This window comes from Anas acuta, chromosome 8 (genome assembly GCF_963932015.1).
Source record: "Anas acuta chromosome 8, bAnaAcu1.1, whole genome shotgun sequence".
Classification (NCBI taxonomy): domain Eukaryota; kingdom Metazoa; phylum Chordata; class Aves; order Anseriformes; family Anatidae; genus Anas; species Anas acuta.
Window position 1 is genome coordinate 23,209,263 of NC_088986.1, and position 24,507 is coordinate 23,233,769.

General features: G+C 55.3%; 3 protein-coding genes across 8 annotated transcripts in view; 1 reads left to right on the plus strand and 2 right to left on the minus strand.

Annotated features, from left to right (window-relative positions):
- The window catches only part of NOTCH2 (notch receptor 2), an 84,542-nt gene extending 80,861 nt beyond the window's left edge, over positions 1 to 3,681 (minus strand). Inside the window, exon 1 of the mRNA XM_068691222.1 lies at positions 3,491 to 3,681. Coding sequence (XP_068547323.1) covers positions 3,491 to 3,572 — 82 coding nt within the window. The 5' untranslated portion in view covers positions 3,573 to 3,681. The remainder of the gene's footprint in view (positions 1 to 3,490) is intronic.
- A 5,224-nt stretch (positions 3,682 to 8,905) lies between these two features.
- Positions 8,906 to 15,977, minus strand: SEC22B (SEC22 homolog B, vesicle trafficking protein). Its single transcript, XM_068690877.1, has 5 exons — positions 15,803 to 15,977; positions 15,544 to 15,653; positions 12,138 to 12,298; positions 11,207 to 11,353; positions 8,906 to 10,868 (listed from the first exon to the last, which is right to left on the minus strand). Exons 1-5 carry the CDS (start codon positions 15,875 to 15,877, stop codon positions 10,714 to 10,716), a joined length of 648 nt encoding a protein of 215 aa, XP_068546978.1. The 5' UTR covers positions 15,878 to 15,977; the 3' UTR covers positions 8,906 to 10,713.
- A 184-nt stretch (positions 15,978 to 16,161) lies between these two features.
- The window catches only part of PACS2 (phosphofurin acidic cluster sorting protein 2), a 66,669-nt gene continuing 58,323 nt past the window's right edge, over positions 16,162 to 24,507 (plus strand). For 5 of the 6 annotated variants that reach the window (XM_068690841.1, XM_068690844.1, XM_068690843.1 and 2 more), the window contains exon 1: positions 16,163 to 16,346. In XM_068690841.1, the coding sequence (XP_068546942.1) occupies positions 16,219 to 16,346 (128 nt within the window). In that variant the 5' untranslated portion in view covers positions 16,163 to 16,218. Of the gene's footprint in view, positions 16,347 to 24,507 lie in introns of all 6 variants that reach the window. The other variant, XM_068690848.1, reaches the window with a different exon arrangement.

The window sequence follows — 24,507 nt, forward strand, 5'->3', positions numbered from 1 at the left end:
TATTCACTAACCTTAAAAGATTACTGTTCAAATAACATGAGGTACTGGGGAAGAATCCTTTAATAAATAAGTATTAGCTGAATATATTAATTTAAATTCTTTCTGGGGAGTGAGGGGGACACAGAGGGAGAAGGTACAGATCACCCCATGGCAGCCACACAGGGATAAAAGAACTAAGAAAAACCAATAAATCTTAATAATTCAGCTCAGATTTAGAAAATGTTATCATTCAGGGAATTTAAACAAGCTGAGCAGAAGGTTGCAGTTAAAGACAAAGCTTGTCTATGCTGCATGAAAATCATCTGTAAAAGTCAAAATGCTCTAAATCAAACTGACTATCACGAGATCGCCACTGTTTTTTTATCACAAAAGCCTGAAATAAATTTTTGTCTCAGCATCTGAGGAGCTGAGCAGAGCTCTGAGGAGTGCGAAGGAACTCAGGCAATGTCCTGCAGCTCCTGAGAGAGAGAAAACCCCAGCATCTAAACTGGTTTCCTTCACCAGCTTCTCCTGACTCCATAGGAGAAGCAGAAAAAAATAAAAGGAAAGTGTATATGTAAGTGGATTTTGGAATAACAAGCCCATAAGAAATTTTGTTTAGAATTTTTTTATTTATTTATTTTGAGCTCAAGCATCCAGGAGCTGGCAAAAGCTACCAATTTGCCCTCTTAAGGGCAGTGCTGAGAACCGTTGCCCAAATTCACAGGTAGAACTGAAGTCTTCCTGTCCTTGAGGTCTTACACCAAGGAGCAGCCAGATGACTAATTTCTAACATTTCAAACATTTGTGTGACACTTTTCCTGTTGAAGAGCTACTGATTAGCTGAAGTTATAGCATATATTGAATTCAGGATGAATGTGTAAAACGGTTTAAAAGTCTGCCAACCACATACTCTATTTTCCACCACAGCTACTACTCCTTGCCTTCCCATATTTCTAGTTCTCCAGACAAAGCCAAAACGCCTAAAATCAACAGCTGCAACATAAAACATTTAGTTTAAAAAAAAAAAAAAAAAAAGATTTCAACAATAAAAATGTAGTGAAGGCATTTAAAGAGCTGAAGAGGTATTGGTGTTTCTATGGAAATCTGGCAGACAGAAACCATGCTTGCGTGTTCTCCATAGCCTTCCGTCATTGTCCAGCACTAAATCTTTATTAATTTGAGCATTAAGAATGCCTGCCCCCGCCGAAACGCGGGGCCATTCCTCGTCCTTCCACCGCAGCCCATGGTGATGTCAGCGAAACAAGATTAAGACTTGCTGCACGGAACAAACAGCAGACACCAGTGTCATTTTGAGATACAAAGCTCTTTTTTCATCCGCATGCAGTCTAAAAAAAGGACATGTGCCCTAGGAACAGACTATTTTCTAAACAGAATGAATGATTATTTCTGCAGCTCTCAGATGACTGGGCTCAGAACGATACGGCCGCTGTTTCTTCTGGATGGGCACTGACAAGACACAGCCCTTGGCTTCTGTTGGCGAGATGGTTTCAGAATGAATGCATAGAAAATAAGAATAAAACTACAGAAGGACTTCTAAGCACAGATGCTTAGAAGAGTTTTTTGAGTTGTTGTTTTTTTTTTTTCCTCCAAGACAGATGACATTTCCTTAATGGGTCAGAATTGAATAATCACTGTATCATTCCTTGCATTGCAGCCATTAGCCAAGAGCACAAACACAACGTCGTTTCCTTTAAGTTTGAAGTCGCAGATCCCGACCCTTCGGTTTTCCTGTTATCTGAGATTCCCGAGCCCAGAAGAAACAAGCTGTCAGCGTCCTGCTGCTCTGCCTCATCTACTCCCAGTTCCAGAAAGGACGCAGGTCCAAATCCCACCCGCCCAGAGCATTACGACAACATTTCGATGGCCACATCCAGCCCAAAGGCTCCAATGCCTTTCACAACCCAGGCACAGTTTGCGAAAATGGGAGAGGCCGAGCGGGACGGGATCACGTTGAAGGGAAATAGCAGCTTATGGTAACAGCAGCGAGACACCTAAAATAATAGGAATCACTGTGGGAGGCAACGAAGGAGGCAAAACAACACCAATCCATCTATTTGGAGAGTGCCAAAGGCAGCCAGAGGCACGAGCCCTCTTTTCCCAAGGATTCAGGTCTTGAGAACATCAGCAAGAGCACCTTCACGTAATGCCACGCTGACTAAGTAATGCCCTGCAGGAAGCGATGCGAGCGAGCCAGATGCTAATCACGCTCCCTTCTGAAAGCCTAAATCAGCATCTTTGATCAGAACCCATTTGCTACAGGAACACCTTGAAAAGATCAAGTCAAACTTGCTGCTCAGCAAGCCCCTATGGCACCGAGCAGGCCAGCGCTGTCAGCGTCATCTAGGGAGTCTTGCAGGGATCCCAAAGCGTGCTCCACGTGGAGGCGCTGCCTTTGGGGTGCTCTCAACCCCAAGGTCCACGGCAGTTTATTAGAAACGAGGGTGGATGCCCAACTACTACTGGGTGAAACTGGGCTTGGCGTAAATCAAATCTTTCACTCTGCCAGCGACAAGGTTAAGAGCGAAGGTGGGTAATTAGGGTGGGCTTCACCGGGATTCCTGCTTCACTCCTTCCATCTGATCCCACGGGGAACAAATCACTGCCATTAACAGTAATTAGCAGGAAAGTGTCCTCACCAAAAGCGCAGGTGTTCCCGCCCCACCCCGGCTTACTGCAGCTCCGACTGCAGGCTTGGACACCCCCAGGAGAAGCTGGACTGGAAAAGCAAGTTGCCGCAGCGCTGGGCTGGCACCCACGGCGCTGAGCACATCCAGGAGCCTCCTCGGTGTTGACCAAGAGGGCTGACATCAGATACCTGCCGCTCCTTGTGCGAGAGGCACCGGGAGAGCGGGACGTGCACCTGCGGACACCTTTGGGTGACTTCACCTTTCATTCATTCCGGCCACGGCTCCGCTCCCAGCACTTGGGCCAGAGGCTGGGGAGCAGCAGGGGTGTCTCCAGCCTGGGTTTGCCACCTCTTACAGCCACGGCTCCTCCAGCAAAGGGGGAAAAGCCCAGCACGGTGCCACGAAGCCCCTCGGTATGGGCAGAGCCCGGGCGGGCACCGTGCAGCACGAGGAGCCGGGGGCCGCCAGCACCGAGGCACGGCTCAAAGAAGAGATAAATTTGGGATTTTGCCTTGCCCCAAAATCCAACCCTTCGCCCTCCTGCCGGCCTGCAGAGCCCAGCTGCACGCCAGGCACAGCCTGAGCCCTGCGCTCCTTTTTGGGGCAAACCCGGGCAAATCGCGTGCAGGAAATTGCTTTTTTTTGTTGGTTTTTTTTTTTTTTTTAAAGATTTCGGCTGGGTTTTCCGCGCAGCCCTCACACCCACCCCAGCACCGCGCCGCCACCACCGCCGCCACCAGCCCCGAGGAGCCCTGGGGACACCGAGGGGACACCGAGGGGACATCGAGGGGACACCCACCCGCCCCCCGCCGCTCCTCCCCCGCCCCCGGGACCCCTTCTCCCGTTCCCTCGGGACTCACCGGCCGCCGGCTCGGCGCGGCTGAGCACGGCCAGCACCGTGCCGAGGAGGGCGGCGAGCGCCGGCCCCGCTCCGGGGGCCATGGCCACGGCCGGACCCGCTCGGCTCGGCGCGGAAGGATCCCGCCGCCACCGCCGCCGCAGCACCCGCCCGACCCCGCCGATGGCGCGCGGCGGAGGGAGACGGCCGCGCCGCGCCGCCCCCGCTGCCTTTAGCCACGCCCCCCGCCTCGCAAGCCACGCCCCCTCCCCCGCCTGGCCACGCCCCCTCGCCGCCAGGGGGCGCGCGCCCGTTGGGTGGGGGGGTGAGGGCACAAAATGGCGGTGGGGTGGGGATGGGCAAGGGGGGGGTGAGGGAGGGCTGTGGGGGTAAGGACAGGGACATGGACAGGGATAGGGACACATATAAGGACACAGATAGGGATAGGAACACGGATAGTGACAGGAACATGGATAGTGACAGGGATAGGGACACAACACAGGGTCACAACACAGGGACAGTGACAGGGGTGGAGGACCAGGTCCGCCCGCTGAGGTGCTGCCTCTGTGGGGTGTCCCCAAAAAGTCCTGAACACTCTCTGACAAATTCTCCCATAAGCGCTGCAGCAGCAGGCACGCGCCCTCACAAAATGTGCACGAAGCACCACACGCCCTCGGGATGTCACCCTCTGGGCAGCACCCAAGGGACAGCGCTGTCCCCATCGCCTCACGGTCCCCTTGAGGTGGCTCTGGAGCCTCAGTCGGGGCTGGTGGTCCAGCCGAAATGCCCCCGAGCAGAGGCAGCCCGGCGTTTTCGTGCCCTTCCCGCGCAGGGTGGAGGCAGCTGCTGGGTAGGGGCCAGCGAGAACCGAAAATGGCTTTCACTGCCAGAGGCTGGCTCTGGGCTGAGTGGGAGTTCCCACAGCTTAAGAGCAGGTGTATGGGCTCACGGTGGTATGTCAGCCCCACAGCCTCAGTGATAAATAAATGCTCCTCGACAGGGCGACAGGACGCAGGAGGAGACACAAATTCCCCCGCAGGAGGCTTGGGGAAGGTAGCGGGGTTGTGAAGCACGTGCTGGTGCTGTGGGGAGTGCCCGGGTTCAACCCCAACGTCCCTTCCAGCCCTGAACCATCATTTAAAGCGTTAAAAATCCTTCTGCTGCGATTCCAGCTCCTCGCGGACTGAGAGCTCTTTGTGTTATGTGCTGACATGGCATGCTGGCCTGCGTCTCCTGCGAAGGGAGGATTGTGCCGAGCTCAGGGGAGAGAGGGGGGCAATGAATAAAGCCCAGTGTTTTCCCCCTTTAATTCACTGGGGCTCCACGGCTCCTCCCAGGCACAGAGCCGGATTGTTACCGCCATGGAAGGAGCCCAGTGATTTTTTTTTTTCGGGCAGCCTGGATGAAACCTCTCCCATTGCCTCACACAGCAGCGCCCTGCAGCTGTGAGCGCTGCCTGTGGCGGTGCTCCGGGCACATCTGGTCCCCTGAGCACCCCACATGGCAGGGTGAAGGCCGGGCCTGGGGCTCTGCAGGGTGTGGGGTGGGAGACGGCATCCCAAAATAGAGGCCTGGTGTTTGAGATGAAACTAGGGAGTACAAACTTACTTACTGCATGTAAATATGGATGGCAGCAAGTAGCACTTGAGAGAAAATGGTCACTAAACCCAGTCGGGAGGAGAGGAAAGCAAGGCAGGAATGTAAGCAGAACTGGGAGGGCTTGGATTCGCTCTCCCTAACGTAGCTAATTCGGGAGGAATTCTGGTATTTCACCAAAGGCTGCAATTTCCAGCTCCCCCCAGCACGGAGCATTACTCATTATCCCAGACCTTGAAATGGGCAGCGCTCCCTCAGCTGCATTTGGCTTGGCCTGGTGGCAAGCTGCTTCTCCGAGCCCGGCCAGCATCTGCAACCACGCCAGCACAGCCAGGCGGGCAGACAGCTCCACCTGAAACACGTGGCCATGAAGGGAAGCCACACAGGTCAGGGAAAGCTTCGTGTCGCTCCTGCCTGACCCAGGACCTGCCTGGTTTCTCCCACCTCTCCCAGGAGCCCCAGCCAAGTCCTGGAGGAGGACGCAGAGGCCGAACAGAGGGCACGCAGGCAGGTGCCCAAGGCAAAGCTCCTCAAGCAGTTCCTTGTCGCAGAGGGCTGTGGGCCTGCCTCATTAGGCACCGAGCTGTTTGCACAGGAGTTAAAAATATGTTTCAGCATTGCCTCACTTTACACACCCCGTTACAGCCCCATTAAGAACACCGTATGCAAATAAAGATTCATCACGCAGGGAAACCCACCAGCAGAAGTAGCCCGCGCTCCGCCTGCAGGCTGCAGACACCCAGCCTTACTGGCGTGCCATTTGGCTCCCAGTTTCCCACCTGGAGAACACCAGTAACACCTCAGCGGGTGTTGGGGACAGGAGGAGGAGGTCAGGGTCCCCGCGGGTGGCAGGCAGCTCGGAAAGCTGTGGCAAGGCAAGCGGTGCCAGCCGAGGGATTAGCAGAGCTGAACAGAGGCAGATCCGCAGTGTCTCTATTTAAACGGCGGTGGCAATTAGGGAAATCCTGCCACTTTGGCTGACAAAGGCAGGGAGATCAAGCCGTCAGCGAGCCCCAGCCCCTGGGTGTGTTGCACCCAGCAGCTGGGTGTGTTGCAAGGCTCACTCCAAAATGATTTCTGCTGCCATCCTGGGGCGAGGGTGCTGGGCCACCAGAGGGGCTGTGGGGCAGGTCCCGGCTCAGCGTGATCCCCAGACCTCTCCCCAAAACAGGGAGAATGTGTCCTGCCCCAGCCCGGGCTCGCTGGCTTGGGGGCAAGGACTTCTGCTGGGGTCATGGTGCTGGGGACATGGTGCAGCCTCCAGGGAGCTGCTGGCAGAGGAGAACACCCGGTGAGAGGCACTTTGCTTTTCCTCTGGTCTGTACCTTGTAGGGATCGCTGGTTTCACCAGCTTTGCAGGAACTCATTGTCTCCTTCAAAATAAATTGCATTTTCTTGCAGTAACCTTTCTGGGACATTGTTGGTGGTTCAGGCATTCAAACCTCAGCTCAGCACACACCCAGCTGCCTGCCTGTATAAAAGTTCCCTTATTTTTACCTGCCCCTCTTTTGGGGGTCTTGAGTTATGCAGCCAAGCTTCCCCTTTTGCAAACAGATCGGGAACTCCGTGAAAATGAAGGCCGGGTTCTTGCTCAATTACAAGACGTCAGCAACCAAGAGGGTGAAGAAAACCAGGAGGGAGAGCGCCTCCGACACAATCCTGGGGGCTGGCATCCTAGCCCTCGCACCGCAAATAGCTCGTCCTGCGGCTCATCTGTTAACCGTTAAACCTCACATGACTTGGCTTTGGCGCTGATTACCTTACCTGCTGGGATTTTTTTTTAAAAAAGAGGGGAGGAAAGGCATTCATTCCTGCGAGCAGCGGGCGGAGGGAGCCCCGCGCCCCGCAGGAATGCACCGCGCGCCCCGAGCTGTTTGTGCGCCGCCCTTCAGTTAATCGCGTGGGGAATTTCGGCTGTCTGGCTCCCGGGCAGCGGCACTCACCCGCTCCAGGAGCCCCAGGAATATTTATAACCAGCGTGCCGGCGGGATCCTGTCCCAGCGGGGCTCTGCTTGCGCTGCTTTTACCAAAGTTGGTGACGTACGGGGTGGCCGCTAAACCCCTGGGACCTTCTCATCCCCCGGGCATGTGATGGAGCAAGAATTCACTTATTTGTGGTTACCAGGAGCAGCTGGAGCAGCACCCAGAGCACACAGCCCCTTCCCAAACAGCCCCGAAGGCAGCAGAAGGCGTGGGGACAGGACACCAGTGGGGGTTTGTCCCTCTGCTTTGGGAGCCGCACGCTCCCCAGGTTCCCTCGGGCTCCACTGCCCATGCACAGGTCCCGGGGTCACCGAGCGAGCACATTTAGTTCTGCTCTTTTATGCAAATCCTGTGTCTACTTCCATTTTCGGGGGCCGGGGTGGTAGGTGGCAGGGAGGGCACGCTTGCAGCTCCGGGCCGTGCCGGGGAGTCCCAATCCCTGCGAGCATGGGTGGTGTGCCAGGGGCTGCAGCGTGCTGGGGTGACGGGCAGCCCCTGGGGATGGGTTCTGGTGGGAGGCAGAGCTAACAGCATCTCGACGTGGGGAAGGGAAAAAAAAAAAAGAAATGACACAGGAAATGGGTTTATCATCTCCGAGCAGAGCGCCAGGGCTCAGCCACAAGGGGTTTTTACGAGCCATGATTCAAAATCACGCTGGGCTTCTCCCGGCAGCCGACACGGCAGAGAAACCCCCATGGCGTGGGTCCCGGTGCCCTCCTCGGAACCACGGAGCTCAGCAGGAGCCCCCCCGACCTAACTGATCTAATTAATATGATCTAATTTATCCCCTCCAGTGGGTTTGCTTGCTCAGGCATGGCCACAGTCAGCTGGGGGCAGCCGCTGTGGGGCTCAGTGCTGCGTGCACGGCAACCCTGGGGTACCCCACATCCCACAGGGGTACCCCATGTCCCACGGGGGACCCCAACTGCGTCTGAGCTGGGGAAAAAGTGGGGACAGGCTGGGGAGGGGTGGGCACCCCCTGAGCCCACTAGCCCCGCTCTGCAGGGTATCCTCTACCAGCCCCACAGAGACAGAGCCCAGGGTGCCAAACAGACCCCCAAGGGAGGCAGGACAAGGACCAGGCACTGTGAGGGCTGAACCCAAGCCCTGGGTGCCACCGCGACATTTGGTCACGGCAGAGCAGCTGCCAGAAACCATCTGAGGCCAAACACCCCGATGACCCCAGAAAGAGGCCAAATGTGTGTTGTTTTTTCTCAGAACCTGTCCGAAAAAGGGGGTTGGAAGTGCGAGGAGCGGGTTGAAGGCAGGGGAAGCAGCTGGTGCCCAAATAAACACAGAAACCAAAACCCTGCAGTACCCAAACCGCTGCTGTCTGGGAGCAGCGATGGTGAAGATGCTCCACGGCCTGTGCCAGACGCAGCTGGCTCGTACGTGACACCCAAAGGGGCACAGGAGGAGGCAGGGGACAGGATTTGCAGGGCTGATCAGTGCTAACTGCTGTCCCTACACCAGTTCCAGTCCTTCCCAGCCACACACCATGGCCTTCGCCCCCCTGGAAGCAGCAAGCAAACCCCAAAACAGATTTTTTTTTGAGAAATAACTCAGGCCAGCAATGCTGTGTGCCCCCGGGGAGGCCAGGGCAATGCAACAAGTTAGAGCACCCTCAGGAAGAGCCCTGTCAGAGCTGGAGGGGCCCTGCGCTGTGCGCCAGCTCCGTGCAGGCACTGCCATCTGCAGGCTGCAGCTCCAGCCCTGCGCTGGCACCGACAGCTCAGGCTGCAGGGCACAGCGCCAGGGAGCTGCGGGTTAACTACGGGGTCATTTTCACCCCCTTGTACTCCCAGGAGGGAAGAGAGCATCCTCAGGGATGATAAAAACACGAGACATGGTGCCAAGGGACTTTTCAGAAGCGTTTATTTCGCAGCTGACAGTGGGGCTGCAGCGGGCAGCTGCTCGGGGAGCTGCTGGTCGCTGCAGGAGCATCACCCCCTGGTCACAACAATCGGGGTACGGTCGGTGTCTGCCCACCTCCATCACACAGCCACAGCCCTGGGACAGCCACCAGGAAGGGACACCACGTGTCAGGATTAAAAACGGTAATCATAAAGCAATCTACAACATAAGACTTGGCATCATGCAGCAAACAGATGATTTCAGCCTACGTGGCAGGTCAGAGTGGCTAGGGGGATTGATGGATGAGTGCTAACTGCGTCCCTGCCAGCCCCACAGTGCTCCCAGGCAGGAAAACAGCCCCCTGATCCCTACCTGGGGCAGGAAACGCTTCCAGGTCACGTTTACACATCCAGAACTACACCACAATGTGCTTTTAAAAGGTGCTGGGGAACCCTGAAACTTTATTGTGACAGTGCCTGCTTCCTACCACGTTAGAGACACTCGAGTGCAGAGAAGAGGGGAAAGGCCTGCAGGGTTTTGCTGTTTTTTAGGTGAAAGGAAAAAAAGGCTGACAGATAAAATTGTACTCCTAGCACAGCCAGACCAACAATAAAAAATAATCACATTACACTGGAACTAGAGAGATTGGCCCATGAGAAAGAAGAAGTGATACACTACTGCCCCATAACGTGTTTTTCTTCACCTATAATTTCAACTTCCCAAGTGAGGTAGGGAGAGGGTGACCAGAGGAAAAAAAGGTGGCATTTCCAAAGGATTCCACTGTTTTACAGTTATCCTCTCGAATCCTTCATGTAAAGTTCAAGTCCTCTTTAAGGAAACACTGCCTTTTCTTCACAACATTCAGAGTTTTGCTTTTTTGGCTGCTTTGGGTGGAAGAGGGAGAAAGAAAACGAGCATTCCAGAGCCAAAATGCTGGCAGTTTTGACATGTTTTGGAAGGAAAGCGTAGTAAAGAGGAAGGAAACAATGCAGTGAATCTGCAGATAGAAGGGAAAAAACAAACAGACAATGCTGACATCGTTTGCACTGTGCCCGCTTCAACAGCACTTGAGCTACACACCCTGTTTTTAATCACATGGAAACATACCGTCATACACAGCTGCCAGGAGAGGGAAAGTGGACACTTAAAACCTGCAGTCTAATTTTGTAGGAATCGGTAATATTTCACTGCCTCTCCTAGTGCTAGACAGAATGTATTTAAGGCATTATTTACCACCCAATTGTTCCTAAAGCAATTGAAAGTACATCAGAGACAGAAAACTCAACACCAGCTAGCTTGACAGAGGTGAAAGCTACTGTAATATGTACAGAGCAGTATTTGCCTTCAAACAGGGGAGTCGTCTTAAAAAAAGAAAGAAAACCACCCCAAAAAAAACACACAGACCCAGATTCTAAAAAAGCAACCATTGCCAACACAAGGAATGTTCATTAGAGTCCAGTTCCCACTAGAGCTACTCAAGAGGAGGACGTCGAAGGTGATTATGCTAAACTGCACCGACTGACTGCCCCCAGAGCTCGCCCCGCAGAGGGGTGCAGAGCCTCGGGAGGTCAGCGGCGACAGCACCCTAGTGCAAATTGCCTCGGAGGAAAAGCCTGCAGACAACAAGCCTTTACACCTACGGTTCGGATTCGCTAACAAGTGTGGTACTCAGGTGCCACCTAACATTTTCAGGCCACTCGCATAAAGGTGATGGTCCTGCGTGGATTCTAATGCACATCCCCCGTGACCGGTGTCCCGCACACACACACATCTGCCAGGCTACCGGCTTTCCCTCTTCGTGCCGACAGGAGGTCACAGCCACCAGAACCTCACGTAGACGATCAGCATGATGAAAAACACAGCCACGGCCGCGAGCTTGGCGTAGGTGGAACGCATGTTCAGGTACTTGGCGTCCTGGCGGTACTTCTTGGACAAGCTGGACAGGTTGTTGGCCTTGGAATCGAGAGCTGTCGGAGGGAAAGGGCAGAGAAAGGGCAGATTAACCCAACCAGGTGATCCCCAAATGGTGGGTTAACTGAGCAAGTGGCTCTGGAGCAGCTGAGACACCACACGGCAGCACGCCTTGTGCCTGTCTGCAGTGCTCTGGTGCTTGTCCTGTTGGGATGAGAGCCACCTGAGGCAGGGACACACTATTCTCACCCAAAAGAAGCACCATACCCAAATGGAGAACCCAAAGCCCGTTGCTCTCCCCAGGAATTAGGAAGCCTTTCCCTCCGGTATGCTCTCCCCACCCAGCTGGCCGAGGGGATGAGGAACCACACACCGAAGAGCAGCCAGACGGTACCTGAAAGTGCCTCTCCGCGCTGTAAGACTTCCTCAATGTTGGCCACCATAATCCTCTGCACGTCCTGCAGCTCTGTGTTGATGGAGCCCAGGTTCCTCCTCGCCCGGCTGTCGATGTAGAGCTTCTTGGTTTTCTGGATGTATGTGTCTGGAACGAGAGAGGGCCGTCAGAGGGAAGCTCCGATCTCCCCAAAAGCACCTGATGGCCCTGCAAAAGGAACTGGGCTGTCCCTTCTTTAGCCAACATCTTCAGCTGAAGGACCCACCACCACTTCCAGTCAATGGTCTGACGGAACAGGGGTGTTCTGTGAAACCCCCCAGGGTTTCTGGTGAATTGTGTTCCCAGAAACACACCCTCAAACACAGAAACAAAAGGGCACAGGGGGTGGAACCATTCAACTTCAGGTTAATGCAGCTCTCACTGTAAATGGAGGGAGCACCAGCAGGAAAACAAGACCTCAACGCAGCCACCAGGAGTTCTCCCTCCCTTCCCAGCACACCGGTGGATACTGGTTTTCCTCGCACTCTCATCCCGCTCCCTCTCACCCAGGGCGCTGTATCAGAAAGCCTTACTGCACCTCCGTAGCTCCACACCACCTCCTGGAGATGCAACGTGGAGAAAACACGTAACAGAGAGCAGCCCAGCTGCCAAGGGAGTGGGAGCAGTGCTCAGACAGCCAACAGACTGCTTGCAAACATTCGCTGGAGACGAGCCAAGAGCCTTAGAGAAATCTGAAGCAAAGGGCATTTACCATTTTCCTGCTATTTCTCTGTTCACAAGCATTCCTCATTCAAAACACCAATTTCTTTTGCACTAAAAAGAGGCCAAACTGCCAATTCCACCGGCCAAGCTGGTGAGCATCCCGCAGCTGTTGCCCACCCCAAAAAAAAAAAAAAAGTTTCCTAGCCAGCCCCCTGGAGAGGGACCTCACCAAATTCAATGAAGGAATAGGGCCTGGAGACCGTCGGCACCTTCTTGCCATGCTGCTCATCGAACTCCGAATGCAAATCTTCCAGGTAGGCAAAGGCCAGCTTCTTCGGGAACGCCGACTCGCACAGGACCAGGTAACAAACCCCTTTCTCGATGATGTAGCTAGGAGAAGCACAGACAGAATTAAGCAAGTGGTTTTGGGTCCATCCTCTCCGGCATCACTTTTCATACCCTGCACCCGGACACATCAACTTCTGTCCTTCACCTTCAAAAGTTGGCCTGAGTATCATCAAAACAAAATACCCGTAACAAGAGTAATAACTTCAGAATGAAAAGGGAGGATGCTGCTGCAGCTGGAAGAAGGGAAGCACAAGAGAGTTTGCCAGCAGAGCAGAGGGGAAGGTGGCCAAGCAGAGCTCTAAAACAGCACCGCACAGCCAAGTTCCTGAGGCCCACGAACAAAAAGCCCTGCCACGAGGCTCAGGCACGCACAGGAACTCAGTCTCAACCCTCTGACAGGGCGCCCAGTGGCTGCCAGCTCCCACCTGCCCTTTTGGGGCTCTGGGTGCCCCCTTCCTCCTCAGCACTCACCTGTTAGCAGGGCGTTGCCGTCCACGTGCACCCCAAAGGCAGCTGAATAAAACACTGGGGCTAGAGGGGCTCTGCTGGCTTCCCCAGCACACATGCAAAGGCTCAGCACAGGGAACAGGGAGGGGTGTTTCCTTCTGAGTCAGCTAAAAACCCTACCGAAGTAAGGGATTGGATGGCATCAGCCCCAAGATTCCTGATGTTCTTTGGGTTTCATTGCTGCTGGGTGATCCTTCCTCCACTTCCCTCCTCAGCTGGCCAATACAAAAAGAGGCAGCAACATTTCTACCAAAGCCGAGGCAGTGGAGCTGGCAGACAGCCCTGGATACACTGAAAATTTTAGCTATTTTATTCAAGATGGAATTTAAACGTTACTCGTACGTTACCTTCCTCTGACTTTCTGTACAAGGCCATTATGTAGCAGTCTCGTTAGCGCAGAGCTTAATGGCATATTAGAGAATTAACCTACTCGTGAGGGCACTGTCATTAAATAAGCAGCTTGAAAACTGTATTAATAGTTGCATCAAGCTTATAGAACAACTCGGTCCCCGCTGTGCTTCCAGACACTCCAAACCCTTCAAATGCACCTTACTCAACTTGCTTCTAGCTCTGAGTACCCAGTACCCCCCGTTGCTTTTCCCTGAGGTGATACCTTGGATCTGAAGTCCATCCATCAGCACCAGGGCCAGCCAGCACACCTCATTCTGCCCCGGAGGCAGAGTTTTGCCAGGCTCAGCCCCCGAGCAGAGCAGCGCTCCCGCACAGCCAGCCACCTCTCTGAATTTTACACCTTCTGAGCTTTAGACAGCACCCAAGCACGCAGTCTGCTCGGCTGGGGCCAATGTTTGCAGTCAGCCAGTTCTAACCTCTGTACCCGAGCACAGCCAGCAGGTTCCTCTCCTCGTTTTGGATGATTTTGAGAGAGCAGCTTTATCCTTCGACCTGCTATCAGTGGCAATGACCAAGGGTTGCTTTCAACATGACAGCTAGGAGCCTTAGGCCATTAATGAGGCAAAGGTCACCTCGCAACGCGCAGCACAGCAGCTACGTGGGTGTTCCTGCACCTGCAGCGACACAGCTTCGGGAGCTGAAGCCTGCACCTTACATTTACAGCCCTCACTTCAGCAGCTGTTCTGTGAGTTTACACTTCACCACGACCAGGCTTTCCTCCGAGGTGATGAAGCTAAAAACGTCCACTGCCACCTCAGCAAGCTCAGCCACGCTCCTCTCGCACCACAAATGGCTCAGCCCTGGCCTGTGCTGCCCTCAGCAGTCGGAGCTCTGACCTGGCAGAACACAAGACGCGCTGTGCTCACTCACAGCACAGCCATCAGCATTATTTCAGCATCTCCAACTCCCCTGTTTCCTCCCCTTCCTGCACCACGACCACAGGAGACGTTCTGATCTGATCACGTTTTTCTCTGCACTGCCTTAACAGCCCAGCTGAAAAGAAGCAGCACTTCATTTGCGCCAGGAACTCTTAGAAACTTTTTAATTCTAGCAAATTTTAATTTCTGGGAGGAAGACACAGAGCAGCACTCCCCAGTTAACTCCAAGAACAGCACCCAAACCCTACAGCAGATAAGAACAGGCAGACAACCCCAATCTGTGCCACCCTCTCCAATCAGACCACGACAGCTCCCTAACTGAGCCAAGCAGAGCCAAGGGAAAAGCCAAACCAAACAATCTTGCAGCAGTCGTTGTACGTTAGCCAACCACAAGAAAAGTTGCCCTGGGGACCACATGGCTTCTGCTGAAGACAGCTCTCCCCAAAATCTCCTCTTCTTGTCTCCTCATGTTGCCAAATCCCTGAACGTTTCAGAAAAGGGTCGGGCGGGAGAGGCACTAAAGGGCCCTCAGTACAGGAAGGCAGAACTAAAGCCAGATGTCGTGGATTTGGAGGCCGTCTACCCAGCCACCAGGGTCTGGGGACAGAGAACAACCCCACTGCCGTGCAGCGATGCCTGGCACAGCGCTGCCAGACCTGCACAGCTCTGCCTTGGCCACCCCACACAGCACCCAGCCTCACTGAGGCTTCCTTCTCTAACAGATGGATTCCTGCTGGTAGCTTAACTCTGAGACTTGACAAGACCTTGGGTTTGAATCAATTCTCCCACAATTATTCTGCTAATTACAGGTCACGTAAAGAAGCATTTCCTCTTCTCAAACACGAGCCTGCTCTGCTGCCTTTCATGGGCTGTCAATTCTTCCTCCTACTTTCCTTCCCTGTCCCACTGCTATTCGTTGGGGACCAAGGGTGCCTGACCCACATTCTCTGCAGGCTTTCCTTACTTTATATTCGAGTTACCTTATTGATGTGCTACTGCAGAAAGAGCTTTTAAGCTGAGAGTTTTCCAATAGTTAAGGAGATTAATTAAACGTTAACACATTTGACAAATGTAGCAGGTGTGAAAAACACATTTGGCAAATATAGTGAAGAAATAAATCAGAGATGCCCTGTGTGCCTTAACTCAAGTGGACGTGTTATGAGGTATGCTCTTATGGATAGGGGAGTCCTGTGCAGAAGGGGTTCACGGTGGTAACGCCAAGCTGCTTTTACCAAAGACTTGCTGAAAGAAAAGGGGAAGGTGTGGAGCATCTTTTTAAGAAGAGAAGACAGAAGGTAGAGAGAAAGCAGTGAAGGTAGGATGGGTGGAAGGTAGAGAGGACCCAATGAAGGCAGACAGGACGCAAGCTAACAGGGAATGCTTAAAGGGAGGAGAACCCATGCTAGGTTCAGCAAAGGCAGAGCTACGAAACAGACTGAAATCCACACGGAGGAGCGGCAGCGGGCTGCCCCTCGGCACCCCGGTACTCACTGGAAAGCCATGGCTCCCGCCTCCAGCGTGCACCTGGTGGGCGACTGCTCGTTCAGCCTGCGGAACAGCTGCTTCGCCTGGCTCTGGTACTGCTGCAGGTCGCGGCCGGACTGCGGAGGGAGAGAGAGAAAAGGCACAGGCTGAGAGCCGCGGCTGAGGGGAGCCCCCGGGCCCGGCCCAACCCCCCCTGCACCGGCAGCACCGCCCACCCACCCGGCCCCGGGACCCCTGCGGGCCCCGCCCGCTGTTTGACCCCCACCTGCTCATCCTCCTGCATGGAGGCGGCCAGCGGCAGCCCGTCGGCCACGCGGGCGATCATGGTGAGCAGCACCATGGCGGCGGGGCAGGAGGGCGCCGCGCAGCGCCCGGGCACCACCTCCTCCTCCTCCGGTGCCGCCGCCGGCACTGAGCTGGCCGGAAGCTGCCGCAGCCACTTCCGGTGGAGGAGAGACAGAGGCGACTTCCGGTTTGGGCGCAGTCGTGTGGGCGTGGCCTCGGCGCGGTGGGCGTGGCCTCACCGAGGTGGGCGTGGCCTCAGCGAGCACAGGCGTGGCTTTAGACACCACAAGGCCACGCCCACCGGCGGCGAGGCCACGCCCACTCCCCCGAGGCCACGCCCCCTCCCACGTGACGCGGCGGCGCGGGGCGGGCGGCGCGGGGCCGGTGCTCGCGGCCATGGCGGCGGCGGCGGAGCGGGGCCGCCTCAGCTTCCCGGGGGGCGCGGGGGCGCTGGGCCGCCCGGTGCCCATGAACCTGTTCGCCACCTGGGAGATCGACGGCTCCAGCCCCAGCTGCGTCCCCAGGTAACGGCTCCCGGCCGAGCGCAGCCCAGCCCCGCCGCCACCGCCCCTCCCAGCTCCCGTTTTAGGGTCCCCGGGGCCGTGGCGGTGCCCGGTCCTCTCCCTGCCCCCTTCCCCATCCCCTTCCCTTCCCCCTTTTCCTCCCTTTCCCCTTTCCCTTCCCTTCCCTTCATTTCCCCTCCCTTCCCCTCCCGGTGCCCGTTACCGGTGCCGTTCCCGTGCCGTTCCCGTGCCGCTCCCGTTGCTTTTGCCCTATTTCCCCGTTTTTCACCCCATTTTCCCGCTGGGTTAACCCCCCCCCCCCCCCCCAGCAGCCCCGGAGCTCTCCACCCGCCCCATCCCGCTATGTCCTGCGCCACCCGCACCCTGCAGCCCTGCCCTGACCGGAGGGGGGTTTGGGGGCAAAAAACCTAAATTTTGGGGGAAAAAAAAACCTAAATCCTGCATTTTGGGGTGAGTGAGCCCTGCGGCGGGTCTGAAAAACCTTGGGGTTTGCAGCCAGCCCTACAGCTGCAGGTGCTCCTGCTCCCTGACCGCATCCTACGGGGGGGATTTGGGGTCTGTGCCCCTATAGGAGGGGGTGGGAGCAGCTGGGGAGCTTTTGGGGTTTTTTTTTGGGGTGCCAGGCTCCAGCATGAATCCGTGTTGTGGTGTGCAGAGGGCACAGACCCCTTGTTGTAAGGCTGCTTTGAAACCCTTCTCGCCCATGGGACAGCAAGGTAGCGGGGTTTCCACCCCCCAGCCTCATAACAGCGGTCCCTAAAATAAAATAACCCCCCGTCAATGAGCGCCCGTCACCGTCAAGGACTTTGGGTCCTGCATCTCCATTTCTGCTGATACCCGCAGATCTGGAAGCGAGCTCCCGACCCGGCGTGCTCGCTTTGCAGCTCCGGGGATGACCCCAAAACGCAGCGTGAGGACGGGGGCTGCGCTGTATGGCAGCGGGTCCCGGTGCCCGTCCCTCCACGCGGGCCATGCTGCGGGGCCGCGATGTCCCCAAAGTGCCCAAAGGGTTTGGGTGCCCCGAGCTGAAGGCAGGAGCAGCCGGGGCTGCGGCTCCTGCAGCGGGGTCGCTCTGCCCGCAGGGTGAGCGCTGCGCCGTGTCCGAACGCTGTCGCAGGAGCCGGGTGCGAGGCCTGGCCCCAAAATTTTGCCGTTTGCAGCTGTTTCACGCCGCCTCCTGCGATGCCACGCCAGGGCCGGGCGGTGCGTTTCGCGCCAGGCTTCCCAAAACGGCGCCGTGGGAGAGGCTTTCGGGCTGCGCTCCCCGACTTGTGCCGCCACCTCGGCGTTTTGAGTTCCCAGTGTAATCGTTTCTCTGCCGCACAAAGCTGTTTGAACGTTTTTTTGGGTTAAAGTGAGAGGGATGGGGATGAAAACCGTCCTGCAGGGGGAACAACGTTCAGAATTGGTGTTCCAGCAGAAATCTGGGATGTGAAAAGAGGATGTGGAGGCCAGCGGGCCTCGGCGTGTCAGCCTGGCTCTCGGGTGGGATTTCACCGGTTGCGAGCTCCCCCCAGGTTCCTACTGCTTCCTTCCCCCTTCCTTAATTTTTTTGGATTAAGGACCAGCGGTGTGCTGGTCTCCCTTGCTCTTCTGACATCTTTCTGACTCCTGACATCTTCCTTCAGCACGTATAGCTCCTGGGGTTCCCGACGGGGCCGCCTCGGAAATGCGAGCACTTTCCTTTAGTCATCCCCGAAACGTGACTCAGGCTGCCCTGCTCGCTGGGTGGAACTGCTTGGGGCCGGGAGGGAGCGGTGCCTTCCTTTTAGTCCCTTTTCTCACCTTCCTCTCCCTTTTCTTACCTCTGTGCTTGAGCTGTTTTCCTTCCTGGAGGGTTACCTTACAGAAAGTTCTCCCTCTACCTACAAAAATGAGGAGTGATGCTCAGCTGAGAGAATCTAACCCTTCCGCTCAGTTTCCTTACGTTGAAAAATATGAATTATTGTGTGTTTTTTTTTCTTTTTTTTCTTCTTTTTTGTCCCAAAGTGCTCTTGCTGTGGGTGAGGATGGCAGGACCACGGTCCCGTCCCGTCTTGAGGGAGCCTCAGGAGGAGGCAGCAGCATGCGGAGGCTGTTCAGAGGAAGAAAATAGGCTTGGGAAGAAAGATTATTTTATTTATTTATTTATTTGGCAGCAGGGTCTGCTGGAACAGGAGGTGGCGAGGGTCAGTGCTCCCATTCAGGACAGGGTTTGCTTTAGGTTACTGCCTTAATTCCCATATAATTAAGAAAGTTCACGTTAAGGGTTGGACTGTGAACTGCAGGCAGGGTGAGTGTGACCTGATGCTCTGTGCAAATATGGGGAGGGGAAAGAAAAATTGGAAATTTTGGAAAAAAACCACGCTGGAGATCACTGCTCGGGCACTGCCTGAGTGTTTCATTGCCACCTTGCCCCCGTAGCTTGCCTGTGGGGTGAGGAAACGTGAGCAGAGCCCACGTGCAGCCATCCCCTGCGCTGGATGTCGCTGCTCGGTGCTGTGGGATGGCCTCGCGGCACGTGGGCTCCGTGCTGGCCCCGCTGCCGACTTCCCTGGGGCAACAGAAAATGATTGAGGCTGTGGATTCACAACAGATCCATGGGTTTGCTCGTGGCTCTGCTCCTCTCGCTGTGCCTCCTCCATCCTTCCACCCCTGGGTGCCGCCGCGGGTGATCGGGGTGCCGTGGTGGGAACTGCTGGCACCCTCCTGTGGGTTTTGGTGCATTTGGAAGCAGGAGGGTGTCTAATTACTCAGATGACTAGGTACGTCTCGCAAGTGCTTATTTGGAGGCTTTGTTTTGATTTTGCTTGAATAGCGTGTTACCACTGAAGGAAACTGAATACAAATGAGCACGCCGGATAGGCTTCGACACAGATTGCTGGCTGAGGCGATGCGAAACATCTGAGATGCGCGAGGAAAAGCAGCCAGAAATGAGCAGTGGAAGCGAAATGCTTGGGGTAAGGCACGGCGGCCAACCCCCTTTCCTCTTGGAGCCCCTAGGTCCTGTTTTAGGAGGAAAAGAAATCTCCATGGAAAAGAAGCAGCCCAAAATCACGCTCCTTTGGGAGGTACCAAGTGATCCCTGCGTGCTCCCGACCTCAATCCTATCACGGCAGTTGTTGGCTTCTTGTATTGAGCGGAGAAAAAAAAAAACACGTTTAGGGGCTGAATGGGTTGTCAAAGTTCCCATCAGACCTATTTTGAGTCTTCTTTTAGCTGAGCTAAGGTTGAGCTTCTGCATGAAGAGCGGTTCTGGGAAAGTTTGAAAGCTGCAGGCAAAAGGTCTCTGGGTGGGATTTTTCGGGGAGCAGAAGGCAGGGGTGCTCTGGAAGGGGGCTTTCAGCTGGGAGGTGTCCAAGGAACCTTCCTCTTGGGCTCCCTGGTGGCTGTCCCCATTCTCTGGCAGCCCTGGGGTCGGATCCCTGGTCAGGAGGGGACCCTGCTGCTGCTGTTCCTCCTCTCACCAGCCCCAAGCCCACAGATGATTTCCGTGGCGAGCTCACGTCCGTATCAAATTAGCAGCGAAGTGATTTGCATAAGAGATTAATCAACCGGCAACAAAACATCCCGCTTCTCTGCCAGAAAAAAGAAAAGGACAGCAAGAAGGGGGCCGTGGCAGGAGGCTGCTGTGCTCCTCGCAGCCCTCAGCCTCTCGGCGTGCCGGCCTCGCGCAGGAAGCCGGGCTGCTCGCCGCCTCCGTTTGCGTCACGGCTTGGCAGCTCTTCCCAATTCTTTTGGGCCAAACTTTGCCACCGCTCCGGTGACCTTCTAGGGAGGGTATTTCCTATGGAATTGGTGGCCGGCTGCCAGCGGGCTCCGTGTTGCCAGGCCCTCCGTTAGCCCTTCCCTTTCCATTGCCTGGCTGGAGAGGAGGAGAGGGAGCCCTCCAGGAGCTCCGTTTCCACGGAAAAGCAGGAGGAAGATGGGCTCTGCCACCTCTCCGAGAGGCAGTTCTCGCCCAAAGGGCTCCCGACGTGCGGGTGATAAGAGGCTTTACACGCCTAATTGAACGTGGGAGCGGGAAGCTCCTCTCCTGGCGAGGTTTAATGGGATTAGAGCCCTGTGCGGCGAGGCGGAGGCTGGCAGGGCGCACGGCCAGCTTCACGAGGAGACGGTGGGTCCCTGCTCACTGCCCGTTTGTTTAAAACGATGAATCGGGCACGCAGGAGCCCTGAAGGGGGGATTCTCCAAAAACAGGGCTGGTTGGAGCTGTATAATTTTTAAATAGTGTGTTAGAAATAAAAATCAGCTGGTGTCCGGCGAGGCTTGCTGGGCTCGGGGTGGTGTGGTGGCTGTAAAATCTGGCTCCCCTCCGTGGCTGGTTCGCTTTTTGGGCACTCAGGAGCAAAACAGAGTAGGGGTGAGGACGTACTGATGCTTAACCAAAACCTGCAGGTCCTTCTGGGCAGCTGCTTCTGTCCCAAAAAGGAGCAGCCCTGGTGAGCCAGGACGCAGTTTTTAAGCTCGTGTTGCTGCCGAGAGGTGAGGGCTTGAAGGTGCGAGGCTGTGCAGGAGGGGGATCAAGTGTGTGCCTGTGCACAGGGTGAGGGCAGGCATGTGCTCACTGCTCAGCAAGATGATTTCTTCTGCTGTTGAAATTCCTCCGGAGAAAGATCCTGTCTCTTTCCATCGGATCCCTTTGCTCTGTTAGGCTTGACACTTCAGAAGTCTTTCCCTCCTCTTTTTATTTCTCGACAAAACTGCTGCAGCGCGAGGGCTCGGAGGTGCCCCTGCCTGGAAATCTCTCGTGCAGGAGAGAGATTGCTAAAAGGATCTTTGCCTCTGCAGGGAAACTCTCTGAGGGCTGCAAGAGGAGATAGGGGAAAACCCCGGAGCTCGTTCTGTGATCCTGGCCTGTGCTTTAGGGGTGCTGCACAGGGAAGTTCATGGCCACAGCTCGCACACACGCCGTCTGATGTGTATTTCCCAGCAGGCAGGCGGCCAGATCTAGATATAGAGCGGAGAATAAGCCCTGTCAAGAGATTCTTAGGAAGCCTTATCTATATTTAGCCGATAGCAGCCCGTATCCCCTTTCTGCTGAGCGCACAGCCCGGGGAGCACGCTGGCACCGGGCGCACCCCAGCTCCTGAGCCCCAGCAGAGGCTCAGGGCTGCTCCATCCCATCCGTGAGCAATCCCAAACTGCACACCCTGATTCTGTGTTGTCGTGACAGGCTGGTGACATGCAGCTTGTCCCCTCCAAGTCAGAGGGAACGGCTGCGAGGGTTGGAGCACGTCGGTGGCACGGAGCTGGCGGTGCCCGTGCCTTTGGGAGCACGTCAGCCCCGCTGGGTGCTCGTTAAGGCGGTGAGGTGGTGGCTTGGCAGTGCCTCGCCGCAGAGCAGCTCTCGTGGGATCGTGTGCCAGGGCAATTCCCTCGCCGTGCAGCTGCTTGCCAGGCGGTGCCACGAGAGGAGCGTGCGCGGGCACACGGCTGCTGCTGGAAAGAAAAACACGCGGCGCTCGGCCCATCTGCTGCATCCCAGCGCAGCAAAAACAACAAAAAAACACACACAAAAACCAACCAACACCACAAAAACAGCCTAGCAGGTGGCGTGGGTGAGAAGCAGGAACACCCAGCTAGGTGCACGGGGCTGCCCCTGCGTGCAGCAGTGTGGTCCCAGTAGCTGTGGTTTCGTGGCTGGGATCTCTGAGGCTGTTTCCAGCCAGTTTTCCCCTCCCTGCAGCACGCGGCTGTTCCAGCCAGAGCACCACCAGGTTTTGTAGCTGGCCTGGCAGCGTCCGAGGGTCAGCTGAGGAGGAGCTCGGCCGTGTTTCTGCTGCAGAGAGCTTGCTGCCCATTGAGCGTTTTCGCAGCGCGTCCTGAAACCAACGGAGTGAGCCTGCGGGGAGGTCTGTCCCAGCTCCAAATGTCAGCGTGTGAATAGCTCGTGCGGTCCTGCTGGACCAGCTGGAAGGGATGTGATCTTTCTGGATGCATTTGGGTATAGGATTGTGGGTTTATGTCCTTCTTTTTAAAAGCAGAGCTGTGTTTTCCACGCTGGAGAGGCTGGTTCCTTTCTCCTGCCTTGCTGGCGGCACGGTCCTGAACCCTGTTGTGGCAGGAGCCTCGTCGAGATGCTCTCTGTCTTTCCTAAGCCCATCAAAGTCGTAGGGCTGTTGGAGGACGTCTCCTCGCACACGTTTTTACAAATATAGCAGGATCGTTTGAGGTCAGTTAGTCTTGAGTTTCTTCAGGGAGAGCACGCTCCAGCTGCGGGCTGTGCCAGAGCTCGATCTGAGCGTCCCTGGAGGGGCTGCTCTGAAAAAGGGTGCCCGTGGCATGGGCTCGAGTCTCCTGACAGGCTTCCCAGCTCACCAGATCCGCGTGCAGAGCCTTTCCCACCTCGTCACGTGTGTCCTGATTGCACTGCAGCCTCCACCGGCTCAGCTTGGTGGTTCATAACGGGGACGGGGACCTTGGGGTTCCCAGCAGAGCCATTCTGGGGTTTGTTTCCAGGCCATGGGGACCCAGCAGTGGGGCTCCCTCCCCTTTCCCTATTCCATCTGCGTGGTGAGTGGCAGAAATAAAGCAGCTTCTGCTTGTCCCAGCAAAGCCCCAGCAGCTCTGTCCCTGCAGAGCCCTCTCCCAGATGCTCGTAGGGCTGGGTGTCCTGCCCTGTGAGCGCTTTGTTCAGTGCTGAAGCTCTCCTCAGCCTCACTGATCTAATTCAGGAGTAAAATGGACTTGAACATTTCAATCCTGCTTGCCTTGCTGACATGTTGGGGCTCACTGAAGGGAGATTAAATTACAGCTATTGAGTTCTGCAGAAAATAATAATAAGACAAGATTAATTGCACTTAAGTTTTTACCCAGTAAATGCATAACCGAGTTGATAAGCCTGATTTTTGGGCTCCTGCGGGAGGTTGGTGTCCTGGCAGAACTTCAAAATCAGGCTTGTTTTTTTCCTGAGTGTGCCATGTGGTGTTGGGATAGATGGTCAAACCCATGTGCACTTAATTTCTTTACGATATAAACAGCCCAGAAATGTTTGCTGTTTATGTCCAAAATAGCCAGCCGGTGAGTGTGAGCGTTTCCACGTTTCTGCGAGGAACGAGGGTAATTTTATAATGAGCCGAGATTCATATGGCTTAACTTCTCTCCCATCTGGCATTAGTTAAGTTGATGTTTTCATCTGCGTGACCTCTCGGGGTGGGGAGAAGTGATGGGAATAGAAAATGTGGCTGAAGAAGCCCTTACTAGGTCATCTGCCGTGGCTGCGTCTAAAGGCTGGAGCGGCCCCGCTCAACTGCATCTGCTGGGGGAAGCCATGCTCCCTGTTACTGCTGAGGTTTTGTAGGGTTTTTTGTTGTCCCAGGAGCTGCCCGTCCTGTATGTGGTCCTTTCCCGGTGTGTGAACCAATGTTCAGCCTAAATAGATGAACTACAGCAGGAAGAGCTTCCTTCTTCAAAGAAAGCTGGTGTTGGAGCATCATTTGCCACCGCCTTCTGCATCTATCCCATTCTCCCAAAGCTCTTTCCACCCTTCTGGTGTACAATTTAAAGGGTCTGCTGTGGCTTTCTTGGGGCTGCCCTGCAGCCCTCCTCCCTGGTCTTTTCCTCCCAGCTGGGCAGCTTTCACTGCCAACGGGATTGTTCCAAAACGTCCCCTTCCCTGAAAATATCTCCGCGTGCTTTCTGCCTGCCAGAAAGCTGATCTGCTGCTTTCCCTCTCAAGTTGCACCCGGTGCCTTAAAATGAAGGATTTGCAAGGAAAGCTGAGAACTGCAAGAAGTGGATCATACATATTTCATGTCGCTGGTGGCTTGCTGGGGGCTGAACTCTGTTCTTTGCTCTTCCACCTCTTCCCTGTGCCGCACCTGAGAGCCTACCACAATTTCAGGTGCTCCAATTTCTCTTTCAGGCTGGCAGGAGCTGGATCTTCTTTCTGCCAGGATCCTGCTTTCTTTTGCTTAAAGGAGTGGAGCAACCAAGCGGGCTTTGTCCTTGCTTCACGGATAGGCTTTGAGCATCTCCAGGTGCTTGGATGAGCTCCTCCTGCTTGTGCGTGGTCCCAGTGAGACCGAGATCTGCAGTTGCTCGCAGATACCAAAGCAAAGCAGAGGATTTTTTTCTTCCCGAGCATAAATCTGCTCCCTGGGACAACATTCTGGTGGTTTTTACCCTTGGCCCAGGGGGATGTGCTTGAGGGTGAGAAGCCTGGCGAGCGTTTAGCTCA

Bases quoted from the DNA above. Each gene is read 5' to 3' on its own strand.
- SEC22B (XM_068690877.1), bottom strand. From the start codon at position 15,877: ATGGTGCTGCTCACCATGATCGCCCGCGTGGCCGACGGGCTGCCGCTG. The intron at 12,299-15,543 runs GTGAGTACCGGG...TGCTTCTCCTAG, and splicing joins GCGGGAGCCATGGCTTTCCA to CTACATCATCGAGAAAGGGG. The intron at 11,354-12,137 runs GTGAGGTCCCTC...CTCTCGTTCCAG, and splicing joins CTATTCCTTCATTGAATTTG to ACACATACATCCAGAAAACC.